The sequence below is a fragment of the Columba livia genome, chromosome 3, assembly GCF_036013475.1.
Source record: "Columba livia isolate bColLiv1 breed racing homer chromosome 3, bColLiv1.pat.W.v2, whole genome shotgun sequence".
NCBI lineage: Eukaryota > Metazoa > Chordata > Aves > Columbiformes > Columbidae > Columba > Columba livia.
The window spans coordinates 89,324,232-89,345,638 of record NC_088604.1 but is presented as its reverse complement, the minus strand read 5'-3'; the positions used below and the strand labels follow the sequence as shown (position 1 = coordinate 89,345,638).

Below are 21,407 nucleotides of genomic sequence, written 5' to 3'. Positions count from 1 at the left end.
ACAATGTATAGTGAGTTACATTGTCAGAAAATGTTTCATCTTACATCATAGCAACAAATTTTGCTTCCCATTCCTCCAGAAATAAGTAGGTGGAGAGTTTAATAAGTTTCTACCTGTAATAAGACACAGAAGGAGAAATAACCTTCAAAGACTTCAATTATGTTAGGACAACACAAAACTTTAAGTTTTTTTAAATTTATCATTTATTTATGTTTTCTCAGGTACTGCTACCTGAGATACGATACTTTTCCTGAAGAGCAATAATAAACAAGAAGAACCTCAAATGATTAACCATATAATGGCTCTATTCAAAGATCATTCTTTTTAATATAGACTTAAAATGGAAAAAAGAGTATGGTATACAGAGGGTTTTTTAATAGGTATCATAGATTCAAGCTGAGAGCAGAAGATACTGCCAGAGAATAACTGTCATATATATGAGTCAGACTGACTTATTAATATTATGTACTGTAGCTGAATTAAATGTTGAAAGATAGGTCAATCTTTTTGAAAACTGTACAGCTAGAGGAAAATATCAAATGTCAGGGCTTATGTGTTTTTCATTTTTCATTTTTCATTTGTTCTTGCAAGCTGAGTGTTCGCATATAAAAAGACTTGATGTAGACTGAAGACGCAACTGAAAGTATAATGAAATGATAGTATAAAAAGCTACTACTTCAGTGAAAATATCTTTCTGTCATTTTGAACATATAAACATTTTGAGCTGGCTTTCAAATGGTGATAATGTTTGTGACCATGCTGGTTTATATCTGTCTGACTCTACTCTCCATGAATGTCCTGAGCATTCATGAAAATGAATGGATAGTGTCTGAGAGTTCTGTCTCTGGTTAGAGCCTATCAATGCATAGCACGGCAAATCTTTATGACATTTCTGTTTATTGAGACTGGCCATCTGAGTTTGGAGCTTCTCATTATCTGGAGACTTTGTTCACATTAAAGAATAAATATATGAGTGAGTAGTCCAAACAGAATTTTTGACCTGGATAAGGGCTGATAAAATCATGGTTTACTGTTACAGGAAAATATCTGTGTTGTGGTTTGCATCTAGTTTGTATCTATAATGAAGCCTAAATAATATTATTTATCACAAGACATATGGATCAGATTGTTATAAAAGACAAAATAGGAAAAGAAACATGGTATAGGTAATAATGCACCATACTGTGTTACACTGCATTTGGTTCTTAGGTAAGTAGTTACTATAGGGGATTCCAGACAGAATATTTTTTTTCTGCTTTTTTACTATGTCAGATAGGTAATTACAATTAGGGATTAGGGCCATTAGAGATTTCAAATAATATTCAGAATTTTCTGCTTAGTTATATCCGAAGTTATATCCTTAAACTTAAATAAACTGAATCTCAACATGTATATATATATAAAAATAATTCAAGTTTACATAATTCTTTTCAAAATTCTTGGGCTTCACCAAAAGCCTTACTATGATTGATTTTGCTACAAATAAGGTAATAAAACTATTTTAGTAAACAGAAGTGTTACTGAATATAGTCACAAAAAATTGATGTGTTTTATTTCTTCTGATTCATAATATATATTTCAAGGGAGCTCAGAGCAAAACTAATATGCTGAAAGAATTCTTTGCCTTTTTTTATGCTTTGATTCTGAACATAGATGATAAAAAAAAGCATCCAAAAAACTCATCCAAAAACATGTCAATGAGAAAATCTGTGCTATAAGTACGTATTTATTTTGTTGTCACTGTACAGGCCTTTATCTTAGGCAGCTTTCAGCAGAAGAAAGATGTCAAAATGAAATTGGATCCAGTAGTACATATGTAGATCCAATAATATTTTTTTAGTCTTATAAAATGGTTATCGTAATGCATAGGGTTTTTGCTCTCTACATATTTTGCAAGAAATAAGTCTTAGTGATTGCCCTGGAAATAAGTATTAATATTATGTTAAAATTATTTTTTGTATGTTTCTTGACTTGCTAAGAAATGCCAAATATTTATTCCAATTATGAGCTTCATTCCACTGGTTTACTTTCAGGGCATTGCAAATAAAATAAGTGGGCTACTCAATGCAGTTAAAATTGCTACATGGTTGAAGTTAGTATGTGAATAAGATGTAGTTCATTCTTTTTTTTTTTTTCCTCACTTAAATTAAGTGTCTTCAGGGATTTTTTTTTTTATTACTTATTTAACAGAAGGAAAAAAAATATCTGTCAAATAGGCTTTCCTCATGAACACTACAATGTCATGTTGTCATTCACTAAGTTTAAAACAAAATGGAAAACAAATGCTCTTGACTCGTCTTCTGAATGCTAAATTATAATGAAACATAACTCATCAGTCCTATGAGTAAAGCTACAGCTGTCTGAAATTCTTACTTCAGAATTCTGTGTTAAATGTTAAGCATTTACATTACTATGTCATATTTTTATTTTATTATTTTATTATCGTAAATGTTAAACAAACATGAATTCTGCTGCTTTCGTTTTGCTTATTTAAAAGCACAGCATAAAATATTCAGCTAGACTACATAAGTGGTTCAGAACATAGTTCGTAAAACGCTTCCAAAATCTGAATTGCTTGCTTTGGATCTCACCATGCACTTCCTCAGCTGCAAAGCGCTGATCTCTAAATGTTTATTTGAACTGGAGAATTAGTTTCTTGTTTAGGGGAAAAAAAAAAAAAAAATATATATATATATATATATTTTTTTTTTTTTTAATATAGAGAAAAAGTCATACATCCTAAATAGAAGGAAATTGTAGTCCCGTAGGCTTCTGTATTATTCTTTAGAATAAAATTAAATGGCCTTCAAAAGTTTATGTGTGTGTGTGTGCATGTGTGTGTGTGTGTGTGAGAAGCATGCCAAAAGTAAAAGGGTCCTTTTTGCTTGAATCATTTGGGATTTTTGGATTTTTTTTTTCTTTGTTATAAATGAGCTCACTAGCAATTTAAAATGTGTGCCCAGAAAGTCAGGATTTCAACTCAAGGCCCTGTGTTCCAGAGCACCCACGCTTCCCTGGCTTTTGCCAGCTGGAATTCTCTAAGAACAGCACCGGAAGTACTGGCTTAGCACTGTAATTTATTAATAACTTTACCTTATTTCTTTCAGATACATATGTTGTTACAGACGCTTCTATTTTTTACTTCAACAGTCATATATTGTTCATCTTACTCAAGTCCTGGATTTCTCATTACTTCTTTCTGTCTTTCATTTTTCTGTTTCAACATTGTGACATCTGTATGCTATCATGGCATTAACAATATTGCACTGTTGTACAATATAGAGCTTTAACAGTTACTCATACTTAAGCTGTTGAACAAATGGTTTCATTTACAAAGCAGAGCAAATGTTCTTATTTGCTGATGTCAGTGTTCAATTTCAGTTGCAAGGTGGAAGAAATAGAAGCAGATTACCTTGCCTTATGTCAACACAGTTTGGCAGACAGTGGATTTGGGTAGAAGTTAGCAGACTGACTGACATAACCTGCATAGGCAATATTCAAGAGAAAAGAAGCTGCCTTAAGTACAAAGCAGTCTTAAAATATCTCACATTAACTTCTAGCTTAGATACCTGATTTAGAATACTATTAAAGCAATGTATTTCTCTAGAGGGCTTTTTTTTGTGTGTGTATAGATGTTATAAAATCTTTAATGTCAGCACAGGAAGTTCAGATTCCTAAGGCAGGTGTCTAAGCTGGGTGCTTAAAGTGTAAATGTAATACTTTTCTTTGATCTTACCTTTTTGTACCAAGGTCAATGAAGGTATCAAAAGTTCTTTTGTTATTTAAACTGGTCACCTTTTACATTGAAACTATTGAGAGGTAATTTAAAGTTATTTTCAAAGATTAGCCAGTTTGTTTCATCTTGGGGAGCAGGGGGAAGACTACGTACCATGTCCTGTTTTCTAATGTTCAGAAGTATACCAGCCATCTAATGTCACATGGCTTCAAATAAAATAATGAAATACTATACTATATACTATATACTATATACTATATACTATATACTATATACTATATACTATATACTATATACTATATACTATATACTATATACGTAGTGTATATTTTTTCTGTTTTTCAAATTTTTATAAACTGAAGCTTAGTTTTCTCTTGTTACTTTTAGAAATACTCTAGTGATTTGAATGTGACTACTGTTATGGCCACAAATGCTAGCTGGCAGTGAGTAGCATTTCTTGATATATGTGCTTTTGGTTTATCATAAAGTGCTTTTAAAGGAGGAATAATCTACTCTGCAAGCTACTTAACATGTTTCTTCTCTCCAAAAACTGTCGAAGTGTTGGCATTTTTTTCTCTCTATAAGCCAGTCTTAGTCTTTTTATGGTCAATGCCTGAACTCCCCTTGACTTACTAATACAAAAATTTAGATCTGTGTGCATTTCATCATTGGAATGAATGATTTCAAACCGTGTGGAAACTCTTTACATCTGTTTGCCACATTGTAGCCATCTAATTCAAAAGAATCTCCTTACATAAAGAAGTAGCAAAAATATGTCTCATAAAAAAGTGGGGATTATATCTCAAATAGGAGGTTTACGCTTCTCTACTGTGCAGTGCAAATGTTTAATGGTAATCATTCACCTGTGTGTAAGCTGCCATTTGCTTACAAAATTAGAAGCCTTATTTTCATTTTTTTTTACCCTCAAATAACTGAACTTGATGCAACTGGAAAAAGATCCAAATGTTTTGTGCCAGTTTGAATTTAGGTCATCTCTTTGGACGCCAGCCTATTTGCTAGGTAAAGAGACAGCATATAAATCCTCACTGATCCCTACAATATCAACAAAATGCACATGGTATTAAAAAATCTATTTGTTTCTACTCATTATTAATAAGGAAGAGTCTCCTTTAGCTCTATTATCATTTTATAAGCACTTGACCCCTGCTGAAAACATTAGATAGTTTGGAATAGAAAGTTAGGAAAGACCACTTGGTCTAACAAACATGTTCATATTGGACCAATAAATACCAGCCAACATTCAGTATCTATGAAAAAGTTTATCTCCATATATATAAATCATCAGCTGTATTCCTGTGTTTTCTGTTTCACCTTTTCTTTTTACATTTCTAAATATGAGAATTTAATATTTTTATTATGTCTATGGCTCTTTGGGTTTGGGTTGTTTTTTTTGTTTTGTTTTGTGAAATACCGTGACTTCCTCTTCAGGAACGTTACTGAATTGATACCCTCATTCAAATCTTCTTCACCAGCTCTCTTTTCACCATTCAAGACAATTGCTATCTATGCAGGCTTAAGAGAGACTTGAAGGTTTAAAGGTCATAATATTTGTGGAAGTATCACAGGATTCACTTCTCACTTGTTTCTCCTGTTCCCCATAGCATTATTGAAGACATTTGCTGCTTAGAATCTCTATGGTCTCCCCATATTGGTGCACACTTGAAGCTAATTTATGTAGTTAGATCTTATGAAATATAGTGGCAAGTCTACATCAAATATCATGCATTTTTAAATAGATGCATAAAACATGTGGAGATCTGGACTTTTTGTTTGTTTGTTCAAATAACATATATCAAATATGTTACGAACAGGAAAGCGATTGCAAGAGTTTATGTAAGCAAACTTCTTTAACTGAAGCAACCTCTCTGGTTACCTGAAGTGTTTCAGTAGCTTCTTTGTTTGCAGCCTAATTTTTCTAACTTGGATTTCCATTTTGCTTGTCACAGAGTTGACAGCTGAAACACAAAATTAATTGTTCTTTAAGTGAACTTAATTTTGATATATAATATACAGTGTCAGTGATCAGGGGTTAAAAGGCAAGCTCTCCCAGAAATGAATCATGGCACATAAAGCAAGGTTAAAATGAGTTCTTCCAGATCTGTGTTTTGAGAACATGCATCCTGCATGCTTTAGAGAGCTTTAAACTTTAAAAAACATACTTTCAGTTGGCTAGGAGTGCTTTTCTGATGCATTTCAGCTGTGTGATCTGCATCCCTCTTCATCCAAACATACAACTGATTCAGAAGTGGACTTTTTTTAAATATGGAAGTGTGTTATTTAATGAATGAGTAAAACTGAAGTAGCACAGGCTCTTCTAATAATTTTGGAGCTGAGCTATCAGAAAAATTCCATGGAATCTAAAGTAATGCGGAGATAAAGCTTTTGTGATTTATGTGTGGTCTAAATGGTAACGAGGGTTCATTAAAAAAGAATTTCTGAAGGGTGGAAAGTAACAGAAGAGAATAAAGTTAATAATGTAAAAGCTGTTTGTGAGCTGCAGTACAGTGTGTGTTTACATTATTTGCAAAAAAAAAAAAAAAAAATAGAGGGAAATGCTAGACCAAGAATTTGGGACAGATTCAGAGTCACTTAGCAGAGAGCACAGTTAGCTTAACATGTTTCCATTCCAACGATTTATGGCTGTTTTACTGTGAGTTTTCTTCCCAGCATCAGCCTAAGAACAGACTTGTGCTTGACACAGTGTGTTTTCAGAGTCTGCTATCATGATTCAGACTCACCTGGATCACCACTGTCATGCCTTTCTTTTTTAGTCTGTTAATATCTATAAGACCACTATCAAAATGAGTTTTAAATTAATGTCATAAATGATGTGATACTATTCCCTTGGCATTGACTTAGAAAATGTTTTTTTGTGTGTGTGGAATTTTTTACTCATGTTTTCTGGTTTTCTTTTTTTTTCTTTTTTTTTTTTCTGATGAGCACTGAGAAAGAAAACCCATTCTTTGTTTACTGCTGTTTTTCACAGAAAATGGGTCTTTGTTTGATACTTTCATATTCTTCCTCCTTCAGGGAATTTCTGTTTGGAAAATTATTCTTCCTGATACAGCAGGGTTCTGGCAATGGGCTTCAGCACACCCTTGCTCTCAGTATAAGTTAGGCCTGCTGCTCTTAGGGCAGAACCTCACAGTCCTAAGTGGAAGAATGGAGAAGTATGAAAAATCCCCTCTTTAGGCTTCATCTACTGTAATAACATTAAATAATAAATATTTAATGGTTTATAACTTCCTTTACCTAACATAGTACAAGAGAGAAGGAAAAAAAGGAACCATTTTAGATCTCCAGAAGGTAGAAAAGACATCTTCATCTGACACGGATTTGAAACTTTTTCTTTCTTGTCATGTGAAATTAGCTATGATTATCCATCTTCCAGATGTGATTAGCACAAATTCTGTGTGGAAACATTATTGAGAGCTTTAGTAAGCTAAAACTGATGAAGGATGAAGTAGCTGACTTGCTAGTGTTATTAACTACAACAAATAAAACACTATTAGTTTAAAATTTGTTTCTACACAGAAAGAGAGATTTTAGTATCTGTAAAATCTACCTTTAGGTTTTGTTGGTGGTGCAGGTTGTGTTTGGATTTTTGTTTGGTTTGGGGTTTTTTGGTTTTTGTTGATTTTGTTGCTGTGGTTTTTGTTCTGTTTTGTTTGTTTGTTTTGTGCTAGTTTAGTACTTTCAGTGCAAGTATCTCGTGGCTAGGTACTTCTATTTCATATTAACGTAGCCTTTTCTGATGTAACTCACCAGTATTACAAAACTCCCTCAAATTAAAATAACTTAAATTGACCATCTTACATTAAAAGAGTATCAAATTCTGAAATAAAGACACATGCTGCATATTTCCAGTGAAGCAATTAAGTGTGACGTGTAAGTAATTCAGTAATTTTCAATTCTATGTTTGCAGCTAGCCCCATAATTATGTTTCCATTGAATTTCAGTTAATTAAGCAGTTTCCATCATTGCTTTTTCCCATCAAGCTGAGTGCAGTTCAACTTTCTAAGCTGAGCAATGAGAAGGCTGGAGACAAAGAATTTTTTATAAATGTCTTCTCAGTGTGAAATATAAATCTTGGTGCTGGTCTTCACATGATAGTATAGAGACCACCTCTTTATTCAGGTTTCTGCTCCAGTTAGTGAGAAGTAATTGTTACCAGGTTTTTCGTTGTTATCTTGTTACTAGGTCTTTGGGTTGATTATCTTTTCCAGGAAACAGAACATACTGACTATCTAAGAGAGGTCTAGGTATATGATCTCAGGACTGAGCCACAACCAAAAATGCTTTGTTTCCTCTGCTTTTTTAGTTATTCTACTACAACTGAGGTGAAAAAAGTCCTTAAGAAAAAGGACAATGGTATTTTACCTCATTGTTTCATACGACCTTTGCTGTGCTGCACATGCATGGCTCTGACTAGGCAACTAAAGCAAGATTTGTGAGTGAGTTCTCTGGATTTCTTGCTCTTTATGGGTTTCTTGTTGCTTCTGAACATCTAGACCCAACTTTGTTCAGTGCTGGGCTGCTTTATGTGTTTTTCTGGCTTGATTCTTGCTGACGTATATTCTTGTAACAGTCTTTGGCTGGAGAAAAACTGTTCAGTCTGCATTCTTCTGGTAGAAAACTAAGGATAAAAGATTAGGTGAAATTATTCTTGCTAAGGAGAAAGGTATTATCCATCACTTGAAGGTAACTGAATGAAAACCAAAAGCCATTTTAACTATCCTTTATTTATGAAAACAAGTTTTCTCATTCTGCCTCTTTTAGTAGGAAGATGACTATAGCCTGTGTGTGATGTTTTGACCAGTAAAAATGTGGCAGAGCTGTAACTATAGCTTCTCTCACTATATGAATTTCTTAAATCTTTTACAGCCCTATTTTATATAATTCTGTGTTCTAGATTTCATATATTCCATATATTTAATTTTCTTTTTATGCATATTTATAGAGATAAATGTAATAAGAGGTTTAAGTCAGGACTATGAGAAGGAAAAGGATGTTCATTTTGTACAATTTTATTGTCCTTTGTTTTTAAGTCACCTAGCAAGCAGATCTGCCTTGTCTAATATATGTTAGGAAAAAGAAAATGTATGGTTAGTATTCTCAGTATTCCTTTTTTTTTTCTTTTTCCTTTCATCCTCCTGTGATTATTGTCTCCTTGATTTAGTCTGTGAACATTCTGGGAGCGTATTGGAAGTAGCACTGTTTTTTTCATTTGTAAAACTACAGATCTTGCTGTTGTGTAAATTCATAGGAGAATGTTTCAGTTGTTTTCGCAATCCTCAAGATGATAAATCATTTGGAAAAAAAAAAAAATGCTCACTCAACTAAGATCTGTTCATTAACTTCAAGCTGCATCTGCATCACATTGTCAGTGTATTTTTTACCGTTGTTGAATACTTCAATATACTGGAAGAACTCCCAGAATACCCAGAATGTAGTCAGACTCTGTGTTTATTTTAGAAAGAGTTCTGGTAATTTTTACATGAAAACCTAAAAAAGTGTGAGGGATGTGGTGATTTCTTTTGCTGGTATTCATAGGGATTTTCTTTGTTGTGCTGGGGGTTTTGTTGTTGTTGTTTTTGTCCTTAGTGTTTAGACCAGGTTGGTCTGTTCGTGTTGTGATTCTTGAAGCTGGCATTTTAAAAATATATCTAAAAATACACTGAAGAGTCTGTTATTTCCTCAAACGGGTGAAGAGGCTGAATTGCTTTATAACTTCTGATTTGCATTCTACTGTTGCAGACTTGAGTCAGTCTTCTGGTGCTCAGATCTCTTTTGGCTTCTCTGTAGTCCTTGAGAAACAAAAAAATAAATTGAGCTGTTGTATTTTTTCAAGAATACCAAACATATTAAAGGTAATGTAAGAGAGAAGAAATAGCTCATATCTATAACTACAGTTTGTGTGATTTGCTACTCTTGATAAATTAACCTTGACTCTTGACTGCCAAATATGAATAATTTTCAAAAATAGAGCATTGTTTTTCAAGACTTATATATTCTTTTTCTTTCTCTTGAAATATTTATCTTTTTGCAGTGTTATTCCAGTAATGCTGCAAAATAGTGTAATTTTTTTGATTTATTCCCATAGCCTAAATCTGTGGTAATCTCAGTATGGGTAAATCCCTGGCAAACAATCTCCAGTATCAAATCCAGGTTTTAGTTGCAAGGACCTTGAGGGAAAAAAGACTGCTAATATCAGTCAGCTTGGTAAATCTTTTGCTTGACACATTACTTTACAGAGTTTTTTGCTTGTTTGTGATTTAATTTTCTTTACAAATCCTATGTATTTTCAGGTTGGATGAGTTAATTGAAACATTTATTGAAGATAATGATCCCGATAGCACTCTGGATGTTGGTGCTGACATGCGCAAGATCAAATATTGCTTCATTCATTTGAAGGTATTTATCTTCAACATTGCTTTTAAATAATTAGGCTTCAGTTATATTGTTAATACTGAAAGCTCTGAGATACTAGAGAAGAACAGAATTTATGTGTAGAAAGAGTAAAGTACATTGTATGCTTGGTAGTGAAGATCAACAAATACAATTTGTCCCATACATGACACAACCCATATAACTTGGACAGTCAGCTGCTGGCATGATTTTGTTCTGTCAAGAGTTTAGAAAGACCTTGCCTTTTCTACCATAACTAGGGAGTCTCAGAATAGAATAAATACGTAGCTGGAGGTGAAGTTAAGAGAGTATGCTTTTTTGTTTGTTTGTTTCTCCTAATAGCAGCTAATGAATGATTCAAAGATGACTGATAAAAATCTGCCCTTGCAACACAACTCTGAAGAAAAAGACACTAACAAAGAAGTAGGAGAAGAAGAACTAAAAAAACTGAAAGAACTTCTGCAGCAAAGAGACAATGAAATCAGTATCCTTTGTGAGAAAAAAATAATATTTGGGTTTGAGGTGATGTGGCTACAATGGGTTTTGTGTGTGTGAGATAGGCATTAGCTATATGGAAGGAAATTCTTTCTACTGACCCCACTGTCTTGATTTACCCATACTCAGTTCCCAACTGTTACGTGACAGGACTCCTGCTTTACACCTGCTTCTATTTCAGTTGTGACCCAAACCAACATCCTGGATCCAAGCACCACTTAACTTTAGAACAGTCCAGGCAAGATCCAAATACCATGGATCAGGCCACACCTAAAACACCCTCCTCAAGCAAATTAAACCTTTTTCTTAGAATGCAATACTCTGATGCTATATAAAGACTCATTTGTTAACTTAGAAAGGATGCAATTTCCTGTAAGTGCTATTTTTAGCCAAATGAAGTGCTACTCCGGTGACTATTGAGCTAGTTGCCTTTAGAATAAATATAAAACTCGTACTCTTTACCTGCAACTTTAAAATTTAAATTAAAGCTGAAGATTTTTGCATATAAAAATACTAACCTGCTCAGACAGGCTTTGTCCATGTTACTGCCTCACAGGAAACATCTGAGTAGCTGCACTGTTGCACAATAGGTGGGAGTTATTTTTCACAGGTTGGCAGAACTGTAAGCAGACTCCAGCATCCCTGTGTCCCCAACTTCGTGGCTACTTGGTGGGTAGAATTTGAATATGGAAGAGAACTGAAAAATTTGGTTTGTTTTGGCTTGTTACAGAGATGGTTTCACAGATATTAGAGAAAACCAAATCCAGTTGGATTCTCTGTGCTCAATAATTCCAGATCAATTTTATGTATCAAATGAGAATGGCATTTTACATCAAGGTGTAACATAGTACCAGTCTAAATTGAGGTGTCAAGAAAGCTTCTTTTTCTGCTCTGTCACAGAAGATGAGATGTTTATTTTCCAAGGTTGACTTTCAAATACATTTTGCTATAATATTATTTTAAAAAACAAACAAACAAAACCCCCACAAAACCAAAAACAAACCAAACTGGGAGGATCACCCAATAACAATAAGATACCAGAGATTTCATTCCTGTTTGTCTGTAAATCTGCTTTTATCAGGCATCAACTGAATGGGATCAACAATTGTAGTCAATACGTGAATTTGTTACTGTTTAGTAAACATGAACCTGCTGTTTTGACAGACCAGGGTGGATGACTATAATTACAAAGAATATGCCCAACTCAAAATTCACGTTCACATATAGTCTTCCATAATGTGAATTGTTCCACTTAAAAACAAAAGACTTAAGGATAAACAAAGATGATTGTTGCTTTACAAAAAAAAAAAAAAAAAAAAAAAAAAAAAGATGTCCTTAATGATTTCCTTAATTTATCCTGAAGATGTACTGGTAAATATGCTAAAAAGAGAAAAAAAGAGAGCACAAGAGGCTCTTTTCCAGCTTAATGCTGCCTCTGCTGGTTCTACAGTCTTGGAGCAGTCTCTTTGTGTAAACTTGGAAGAAAGTCAGAGCCCAGCTAGCTCTTCTAGTTTGAAAGAGGCAAAAGATTTCAGCTCTTCAGTTCACAGACCACCTTTTCTTTCCAGACAAACAGGTTTGTGTAATTAATTAAGTGAACAGTTACCGCATTATTACAATATGATTTACAGTATATAATTAAAATGTGTACCAGAACAGGAAAGTTTTATTTTCAATATCAGCCGTATTATGTTTATATTGTACCCACAAATTCAGGGATTGAAATTTATAAGCCTCTCAAGGTGCTGATGTCTTTTACAAGCTGATGGGAATATTCTGTTGAACAGTCCTACGAAATCACAATATAAGTTCAGTTACGGGCCCTTGAATCTTTGAGTGAATTCTCAGAAAAATATGTTTTTTTAGCATAAGTCATTAAAAAATACTAGGAAATAACATATTTCCCCTGAAATATTTGAAAATATTGACTTTTTTTTGAAAAAAAAGTAATCTAAACTGGAACTGAAGATACCAAGCTAATTTTTGTGTGGGCATTATTAATTGCACATTATCCTTAAAAAACAATAAACACTTCTCCCCCTTCCCCCTTCCCCCCGCACCTCCCCCCACCCCCCCGTTTTCTTAATCTTCCAGCCTAGGAGAGAAATCTTATATTCAAATAAAATGAAATTTTGTTACTTATGCTTCTAGCTCTGGCATCAGACTGGCATCCCTATTACACACTTTAGATATCTGGGCTTTCTTTAGTGTTTTCAATATACCATGGTGGTTATTTCTTTTGTTTAAAAAAATGAATGTGATTAAGTGACCTGAGACCTTAGTTCCAAAAATGACAAATAGCTCCATTTTTGTGCATGTGTGTAGCTTTAGTGAAGTGGTACCTTTCTGGAACAAGACTTTAGTAAGTGTGAACCAAGTAAAAATTCTTATGCTGACATATTTAGAAAAATATATATTTTATTTTTTTCTCAAGTGTTTTAATAATTCACATACGTTGCAAACAACTTAGAGCTGAATTAATAAATAACACATTCATTTAGGATCGCTAGCACATTCAACAACATTTTACCAGGTGCTGTGCCTTTGTCAGCAGATGAGTACTGTTTGTCTGTAGGTAGGTAATAAAATGTTTCAATCTCTTATTGTAAAGGCAGTGTATTGTTATTCTTGCTTTATTCTAATTGAGCTGTTTGTTTTGTAAAATTTAGTACATAAGCATATCAAATACTGCTCAGTGAAAAAATAATTATTTGGGACAGATGGTTGGCACAGGGAATCTTGCCACCGTGATGAAGTATTGTCTTTGGTTAATCAATAAGTAAAATAAATGTAATTGATTCCCATCCTATTCAGATAATGAGTTTTAAATGGACATGTGTCTGGAATGAGAAGGTAGTATGTTTTTTATTAGAAGATGATGCTTTTTATATTATTAGATTGCATGTTATATGATTTTTCTCATTCTGAAAGTAGCCAGAAACCTAATCCCTTCTTTATAGTCCTCTTTGCTTTCAATTTTGGGTCAGGTTCTGTTGTTCTGCATCTATGTGGACATGAAAATGGTTAAGACCTTAATAGCCAAGATACTAAATATGAACATGAAATTCCTCCCTTAGGTTCACTTGATTTATTTTTAAAGTTTTTAGTCATGGTGTTTGAGGGCTACAGATAAATGAAAAGTCATTTTCGGGTTATTTTAGGTTCTCCTACATATCTGCATTCCTTTAGAGTGGCTGAACATCCTGCTACAAGTCTAATCCAGTGATGTTGGCAGTGTTTGGACTTATAATTTTCTGTAATGTAGATATGTTATAATGATAATGCCATATAACACTATTCTTAAAATGCTTGCATTATTTTGCTCAGGGAATACTTAGAATAGGTACCAATCTCTTCTCTTTGGTGACCAACGTCAGAACCCAAGGGACTGGCAGGAAGATGTGCCAGGGGAGGTTTAGGCTGGACATCAGGAAGAGGTTCTTCCCCCAGGGGGTGGTGGAGCACTAGATCAGGCTCCCCAGGGAGGTGTCACGGCCCCAAGCCTGACAGAAGAGACAGAAGAGACTGGACAAGCCCTCAGACACATGGTGTGAACTGTGGGGTTGTCATATGCAGGGACAGGAGTTGGACTTGATGATCCTTGTGTGTCCCTTCCGAATCAGGACATTCTATGATTGTATGTAAAACGGTAGAAACATCAATAATAATACAGCATCTACAACCTTCCCAGTGTGGCGTCAATCCAACTTTGGGACACCAATTGTCTTTGCAAGAATATAACTGAGTGTCCAGGCTTTTCCATGCATTTGTGTCTCTGAAAGTGGCAGTATTTTCTCCCTAGTATTTTATAATATTTTATATAAATAACTTTATTTTTATCTTTCTTTTTTTGTTTGTTTCTGAAAGTTCTGGAAGGAAAAAGCTTCAATATTATCTTCATATCCTAATTAACATTTATATTAAAAAGTTCTTGTAGATTGGAGAGTATATATTTTTCAAATCAGCTTGTAGGGTTTTCACAGTTTGATTCTCTGTGGTACCAAGAGACATGTTTGGGAAACGTTCACTATATAACACTTGTAAACACATGCAAACAACTCATTGGAAATGCTGAAAAAGGTCTCACTGTGTCTCACAGTTTACATAAAGCCATCATAGCAGATGTAGAGTTTTGCTACAGGAGAAAAATTTTAATGAAACTTAAATAATCTTTTTAGAAGCATTAGAATGCTTCTATGGTCTTCAAAATTACATTTGAGATTTTAAAATGGTATTTTAGATTTTAAAAGCATATACAAAACATCAGAATGGATAATGACTCAAAATTTTGGAAAAATAAAACAAATATTTTAGAGCATGCATTAATAATTAAGATAAGGCCAAACAATACAGAACAATATCACATGAAGAAAAGTCTATATTCATATATTGTACTTTCTTGGTAGGTGAGTTATTGTTTTGAGATGCTTAGCTGTAAAGTACCATAAAACCTCAAGTGGTTATTACTATTTTTCTTTGACAGTGCAAAGATACATTGGTACATTCCAAGTCAGCCAAAAACTCTTAGCTCTGTCTGCTAATGTCTAGGATATAGCTCTCTTTCCTATTGCACTCAGCCCTCAGCACATTTATGTGCTTCAGACTTTATTAATCTCATTTGTTCTATTCAAGAATGAAGAAAAATGTCTTGAAAGAACACCATCTGGTGGAACGCATAATGGTCAACTTACGCAGCAAAAGAAGTGATTTGCAAATATGTAATTTTAATACTCTGGTATCCACCAAATATATGTTCTAACTTAAGGTTTTCTTTTTAACCATCAGATTTCTTTATGGATTTGAAAAGCTTTCTCATCATTGTAAGTTTTTGACAGTTACAGGCCTACTGCAGTGATGAAGTTGTCAACTGACTGGGGAGGTTTGTGAAATAATGGGAAAGAAATTTCATAGGAACCATTACAAAAGGATGAAATGTCATTTGCAGGAGTTACAAATTCCCATAGACCTCGTCATGACTCATACCTGTTTCTTCTATGGTTGTCTTGCAATCTTGAATTAATATAGCTATTAAAGTAATTCTAGAAACTTATATTGTCAACCCCCAAAGTTATAAATACTGAATTATGCACCTTAAAAGATGAAATTAAATATTTGAATCATTAGATTCTGGAAGAGTATGTTATAAAAGATACTGAGGTACAAGCTATTTTGGAAAATGTGGTCTGCTTCATAGTAAATTTTCAGAACTACCTGAAGGCATTCATTTCAAGTGTTATACCATGAAAGGTGAGAAATTACTTTTCAATACCCATCCTACTTACAGAGCACTCTAAATTATAAGTCCATAATTACACGAGTAAGTGTGAGCAAAACACTCTAATATACTCAGTAGCTGCTGTTATTTATTGCATCATAGCATTTCTCATAAATCTGAAACAGACAAATCTCTGGCTGTGAATTTAGTTTACATTTCAGATGAGCATTCCAGGAAAGATAAGTTATTGGTATAATGATGTGAGCTTCACAAATGTTTCAAAAAATTTAATACAATAATTTAGTTCATAATAAAGTCTCAAGTACAGCTTTAGTTTTATTCATAATTTATATCTAGTAGAGATAAAGTATGTGAAGTCTAAATTCAAATGTGGAATTACATATAATCTTTCTCAGGAGATGGACTCAACTCTCACAAATTAGTAGTTTCAGGATAAATCGAAGTATGAATGAACCTGTCTAAACAAGAAAAAATCAAACTCGTCATACATTTCCCTGGAGTGATAAACATTTTGTTGTGTTTTACTTTTAGCATATTATATCCCTTCTTCTGTAGAGATAAATCTTATTTTGAAATAGGTCTTTGCTGCTTGCTTCTAGCATAATTCTGTCAGTGTAAGAGACATATAATACCATTCTTCCTCCTCCTGGATTTGTTTTTCTCCTGAAATATAAACAGTTCGGTTACCAGAAAACAGTGTGAATATTGTGACATTCAAAGAACACAATAAATCCAAGAAATAGCTTCCAATAGTTGTTTGTTCTGATGGGTTTGAGAAGGATTATTTTACTTTCTCAAAAGATTTTATTAGGGTCATGTTTTGACCATTTTTAGCCATTTCTTATTTCTTTCGCTGACAAGTTGTGCATTTTTTTGAGAGCTTGGTACAGAACATACCTGCTATGTACCCCATTCAGGGTTTAAGATCACTTTTTGCTATGCAGTAGGCAAGCATGTGCAAAAGAGAGCATTTCTACCAAAGGGCTGATTAGTTGACTTTAGAATGAAAGGTGAGAGATGGTCTCTATAAACAGATGGTGATTTTGAATAGCTGGGAAGCAGTGATGATAGCACACCAACTGTTCAGTTCTGAAAGCTAAATATTTTCATCTTGTATTAAGACTTCTCAAAATATTTATCTTGGCTATTTTATATATTTATGTAATAATTTGAGGGAAAAGCTTCCTTCTATTGTTGGAAAACCCACAGAAAGTTCCCTAATGGAAAGGATTGACTGAGGTTTTCCATCAGAATCTCTTCTATGTTCTTCAGTTCAGAAAAAGGCAGGTCTCAACCCTCCAGAAAAATGAAGTGCTTAGTAAACCTATATGTTTCTTGGAGTATTTTCTGTGTCTGGTAGTGCTTTGAGATATTTGGGGACAGACTCTTGGCACTGGGCTCATGACAGATCTTTTGTCGACAAACAAATGTACCCATTTTATTGCTATTTGGTCAGCAAAAGAGCTCACTGATGCATTTAGGGCATTGTTCAGACTTACTGTTGATCTTTCTCATCAGTCAGAAAAGAAACTATGTGCTACATTTTTCTGTTATGGATCCAGGAAAAAGTATGTATTCCATTTGCTCTCCAGCTGAATTTCTACCAGCTATTAGTAAGATGTAGTGAATATTTCATTGCTACTGTTAAACTTCTGTAAATAAAATTTGAAGAGATGTTTTGCTATTTTCTTAAGTATTATATGTTTTCTATAATGCAGAGTGATTATTTGCTACAATAAATTTTTCAAGGTTTCCAAGTTTAAGGACCAAGTAGGAAGTATCAGACTTCACTGCTTAACATTAGGTATTTTAAAACACCTTCAAAATAAATTCAGCAAATGTTAAACATCAGCATATGCTTTTGAACAATTTTATGTGGCTTCACTTGTGATAAGTTTAACAAAGTTGTTTTCCTGTATTACAAGTCGCCAGATAAAACGTGTATTGCTAAGGCTCCAATTCATGTAATAAACATGAATGCATGTCTATCTTCAGGAAGATTTTGTAGCATGTAATTGTAGGAATTTTTGGATTTGTCATATGATTTTATACATTTTGGTGTCTCTGACTGTCTTAAATATCATGGTTTTATTTCCCTTTTTAATCTTGTGAAATGGACAAAAAGTAAAAATTAGAATTCAGAGAAGTTGTTTCTAGAACAAAATTACTCTCTTTAAAAGTATATTGATTGCAATAAGTACTAAGAAAACTAACTCCATTAATTTATGAGATGATTAATATTTTTTTTGTTTGGTTTTGTTTTGTTTTTCAAAATCTATTCTTGTAACTGAACTCCTTGCAAGAGCTTTATTTTGTCAATATACACAGTGAGTCTACTGTGATTCTTGTTTGAGTGAGGACTTTGAATTGAACTCACTGAGATTAGTGAGCAGTAAAAAAATGAATGCGTTAAGAAGCTTGAGGCTCTGTAGAGACATCTATGTAAGAAACAACAGATGACTATTCTTTGTTATGAAGAAATATAAATATGTTGTAAGATTCAAAGCTAAGTGAGCTCTTGCAATTGGTATTCCGTGATAAATCCCTGTGTGTTAGGATTTTTGCCATCTTAACTAAGTGTTTATAAATATGAACATAGAGTTATTTTTAGGAGATGAAGCCCAGATTTTGCTTTTTGGAGGCTAGGTCTCCATTTGCAACATCAAAGGCAGATTTTTTAAGTTGCAAGGATTTAACGAGAGTGGGGAGTGGATCATTGCAGTATTTTCATTAATTTTTCAGAGACACTGAAACGTAATTAACTTAATATATTGAAAATGCTGTTATGTAAAACCACTTACTGCTTATATGACCATCAGCGGCTTTTTCTTTCCCCACAGTTATTTAGTTTTACAAAAGTTTTCTGGTTTTTCTAAGATGCCCATCATGTCTTCCTTTCCACTTCTCAGCTGGGAATCTCTTCTGATGTGGAACGTATGTTTAGAAGCTTGTTAAAGATGCTTTTGGCAGTTTTTACTGCCTTCATCTTGAGTCTGTTAGGAAGGGGAAACTTTCCAGTGTTTTTATGCTAGTTTACTGTTCTCTTATCCAGATTAGTCTGCTGAAATGTAACCTAGTGTTCCCTGGAAGTTCTCTACTATTTCAAATCTTTTTGGCTTTCTGATTCATTAGCTATATTTGGCTGTCTAAAAATGCTATCAGATCCATCAGACTAACTCCTTAAAGATGTTTTCAGTTTTTGTGACTGAAGCTCTTCAACTCTTGATATTTTAGAGGCAAAATATGCTGCTGAAAGTTTCTGCATACTTGAAGGGTGATTGAATTCCTTTATATATTGACTGTCATGTTTGGCAAATGCATCTGTGAAACTTCTTCCATATTGTTACTGTTATGGACATTAGTCCCAAGGCATTACAGTGCCTTTTAAAGAGAGCCATTACATACACACTATCTGTGCATATGGGTAATACAAATGACTAGAAGCTCTTCCAATTAACTTCATCTATAGATATATCTGTGCAGATACTGCTAATTCTGCTAAATAGTAAGATAGTCTAAAAAGTTCTGTTTCCCTTTTTTTTGTATATTTAATCTAAAAAAATGCCTTTTCACATCCTGCTCCTAACAGAAGCAGATATTGTCTTGAGACGCTAGTCTCAGCATATTTCAATATAAAACCAAACCAGAAATTATTGGAAATATTCCATAAAACCCTACTTTTTCTTCATATTTGCAATACATTTAACAGGTTAAGATAAGTTTCATACAAATGTTTCAGGCCAGGTTAGTGCTTCTGTTATTGTACGATTTTTTCACTGGAGTTGTTGGAGCTATGACTTTTCATCTCAGCAAGAATGGGCTCCCAAGTTTTGGATGCTTTTCCTGAAAAAAGAAAATATTGTACAGTTCACTTATCTCTGATACATCATCTTTTTGTCTCTTACAGTTTCAATTCTGGAACATCTATTTAGTAGCTGTGCCTTTGTTTTGTTCGTTTTCAGCCTCTGTTGTAAGCTCAGAAAAATACTTTTAAAAGGGTAATATTAAATTAGCGGGATGTTACATAATATTTACATTAATTTAAGAAAATTTGGACCATTATTATCTTTCATGTGAAACAAATTATTGGAGATGAGCTATACAATTAGAGCTGAGGTGATATTTGTTTTTTCATGATGTTATGCAGCAACTTTAGTAACTTTTACTTCTAGGTCAGGTAAAAGGTCTTACTGATTTTTCATTTCAGAGTTGGTCTTTTGTACAAACCTATGACCAAGATGCTCTGCTGTAACCATCCAGTGAGCTACAGTGAAAACAGGCTTTCATATTTTTATTCCTAAAGGGAGGCAAAAGCTGGTCTGACACTTCTACAACTTAAGGCAAATGCAAAAGTTGGACTGATTACACAAAGAGCTGAAGAGGTTCTTTGTAAACTGTGTGCAAAGATGCCTGAGGTGCAGCTGACTGTGGCCACTCTCCTGTAGCAGAAGTGGTGTGGCTAAAGGAATTATTTAGTGTTAGTAAGCATTTAGCAGGAATTCCAGTTCTTCTTCAAACCACTGATACATGACTCTGATACAGTGACTGATGGAAGCTACTCGTAACAAAGTTCCCAACTGACTATTTTTATATTGTATTAAAATGCTTATGGTTAACTTTCTCCTCCTTAGTAGTTTTTGTTTTCCTTTCTTTTTTTTTTCATTTTTTCCTGATAATACGATTTCTATAAGTGATTCGTTTCATTACTATAGAGCAAAACATTTGCTGAACAATCTTGTTGCTGTTGTTGCTAATGATGCTATGCCAAATACTTCTAGTGTGAGCCCCCTACCTGATTTTCAGCATACTTTTAGTAGCCCTGCATTCAAATATAACTAAATTTCATCTTATACTGTCTTTTCTAGTTTCCTATCATAATGTTAACCATTTTCTGTAATCAGTATTCTCACTCTTTTACTTTATTGTGTCTTGAATGTCATAATCTCAAGCCTTTTCCATTTGGTCGACTCCTGGCCTTGAACTGCTGCTGCCTCTTCATGTTGCTGAACTTGCTTACTATCTCGGTATTTTTTTGTTTAGTGTAATTCCATATTTCTTCAAATAAAGAGCAGCTCAAAAGCTATATTCTGAAGTACAGCTCTAGCCAAAATAATATAGAAAAGTGGTCTGAAAATCTGGTGCTCTTAATAGTGGATGCCATGTCTGAAACCTTCTACAATTTATTTTATTATGCCTATTACACTGTAACTATTACTTTCTGCTGACATTTTAGGCTTTGTATTACCTGGACATAAAAGCCTTCAGGAACATCAGTCTATCATGCTGGAACTAACAATAAACTTTCCCAAAAACCTGAATGGAGATGTAATCTTCTTTAATATTTATAATATATATTCATACACTATTTTAGGAAGGCACCATTTCAGTTGTTTATCCCCCAACGGAAGGCAAACCAGTTTCTCCATATTTATGTCTCTATATAGAGCATACAAACATAGAGAGTCTAGTTTATCACATTAGCAGTTCAATTTTATTTAATCTTTGGCTCTA

General features: G+C 33.7%; 1 protein-coding gene across 7 annotated transcripts in view; it reads left to right on the top strand.

Moving 5' to 3' along the window:
* Positions 1–21,407, top strand: part of KIF6 (kinesin family member 6) — a 148,652-nt gene that overhangs the window by 55,203 nt on the left and 72,042 nt on the right. For 6 of the 7 annotated variants that reach the window (XR_010471542.1, XR_010471545.1, XR_010471543.1 and 3 more), the window contains exons 11-13: positions 10,066–10,171; positions 10,508–10,649; positions 12,024–12,236. Coding sequence is in view for 3 of the 7 variants with exons in the window: in XM_065058146.1 (XP_064914218.1) it covers positions 10,066–10,171; positions 10,508–10,649; positions 12,024–12,236 (461 nt within the window). In the remaining 4 variants the exon portion in view is untranslated. The remainder of the gene's footprint in view (positions 1–10,065; positions 10,172–10,507; positions 10,650–12,023; positions 12,237–21,407) is intronic. The other variant, XM_065058147.1, reaches the window with a different exon arrangement.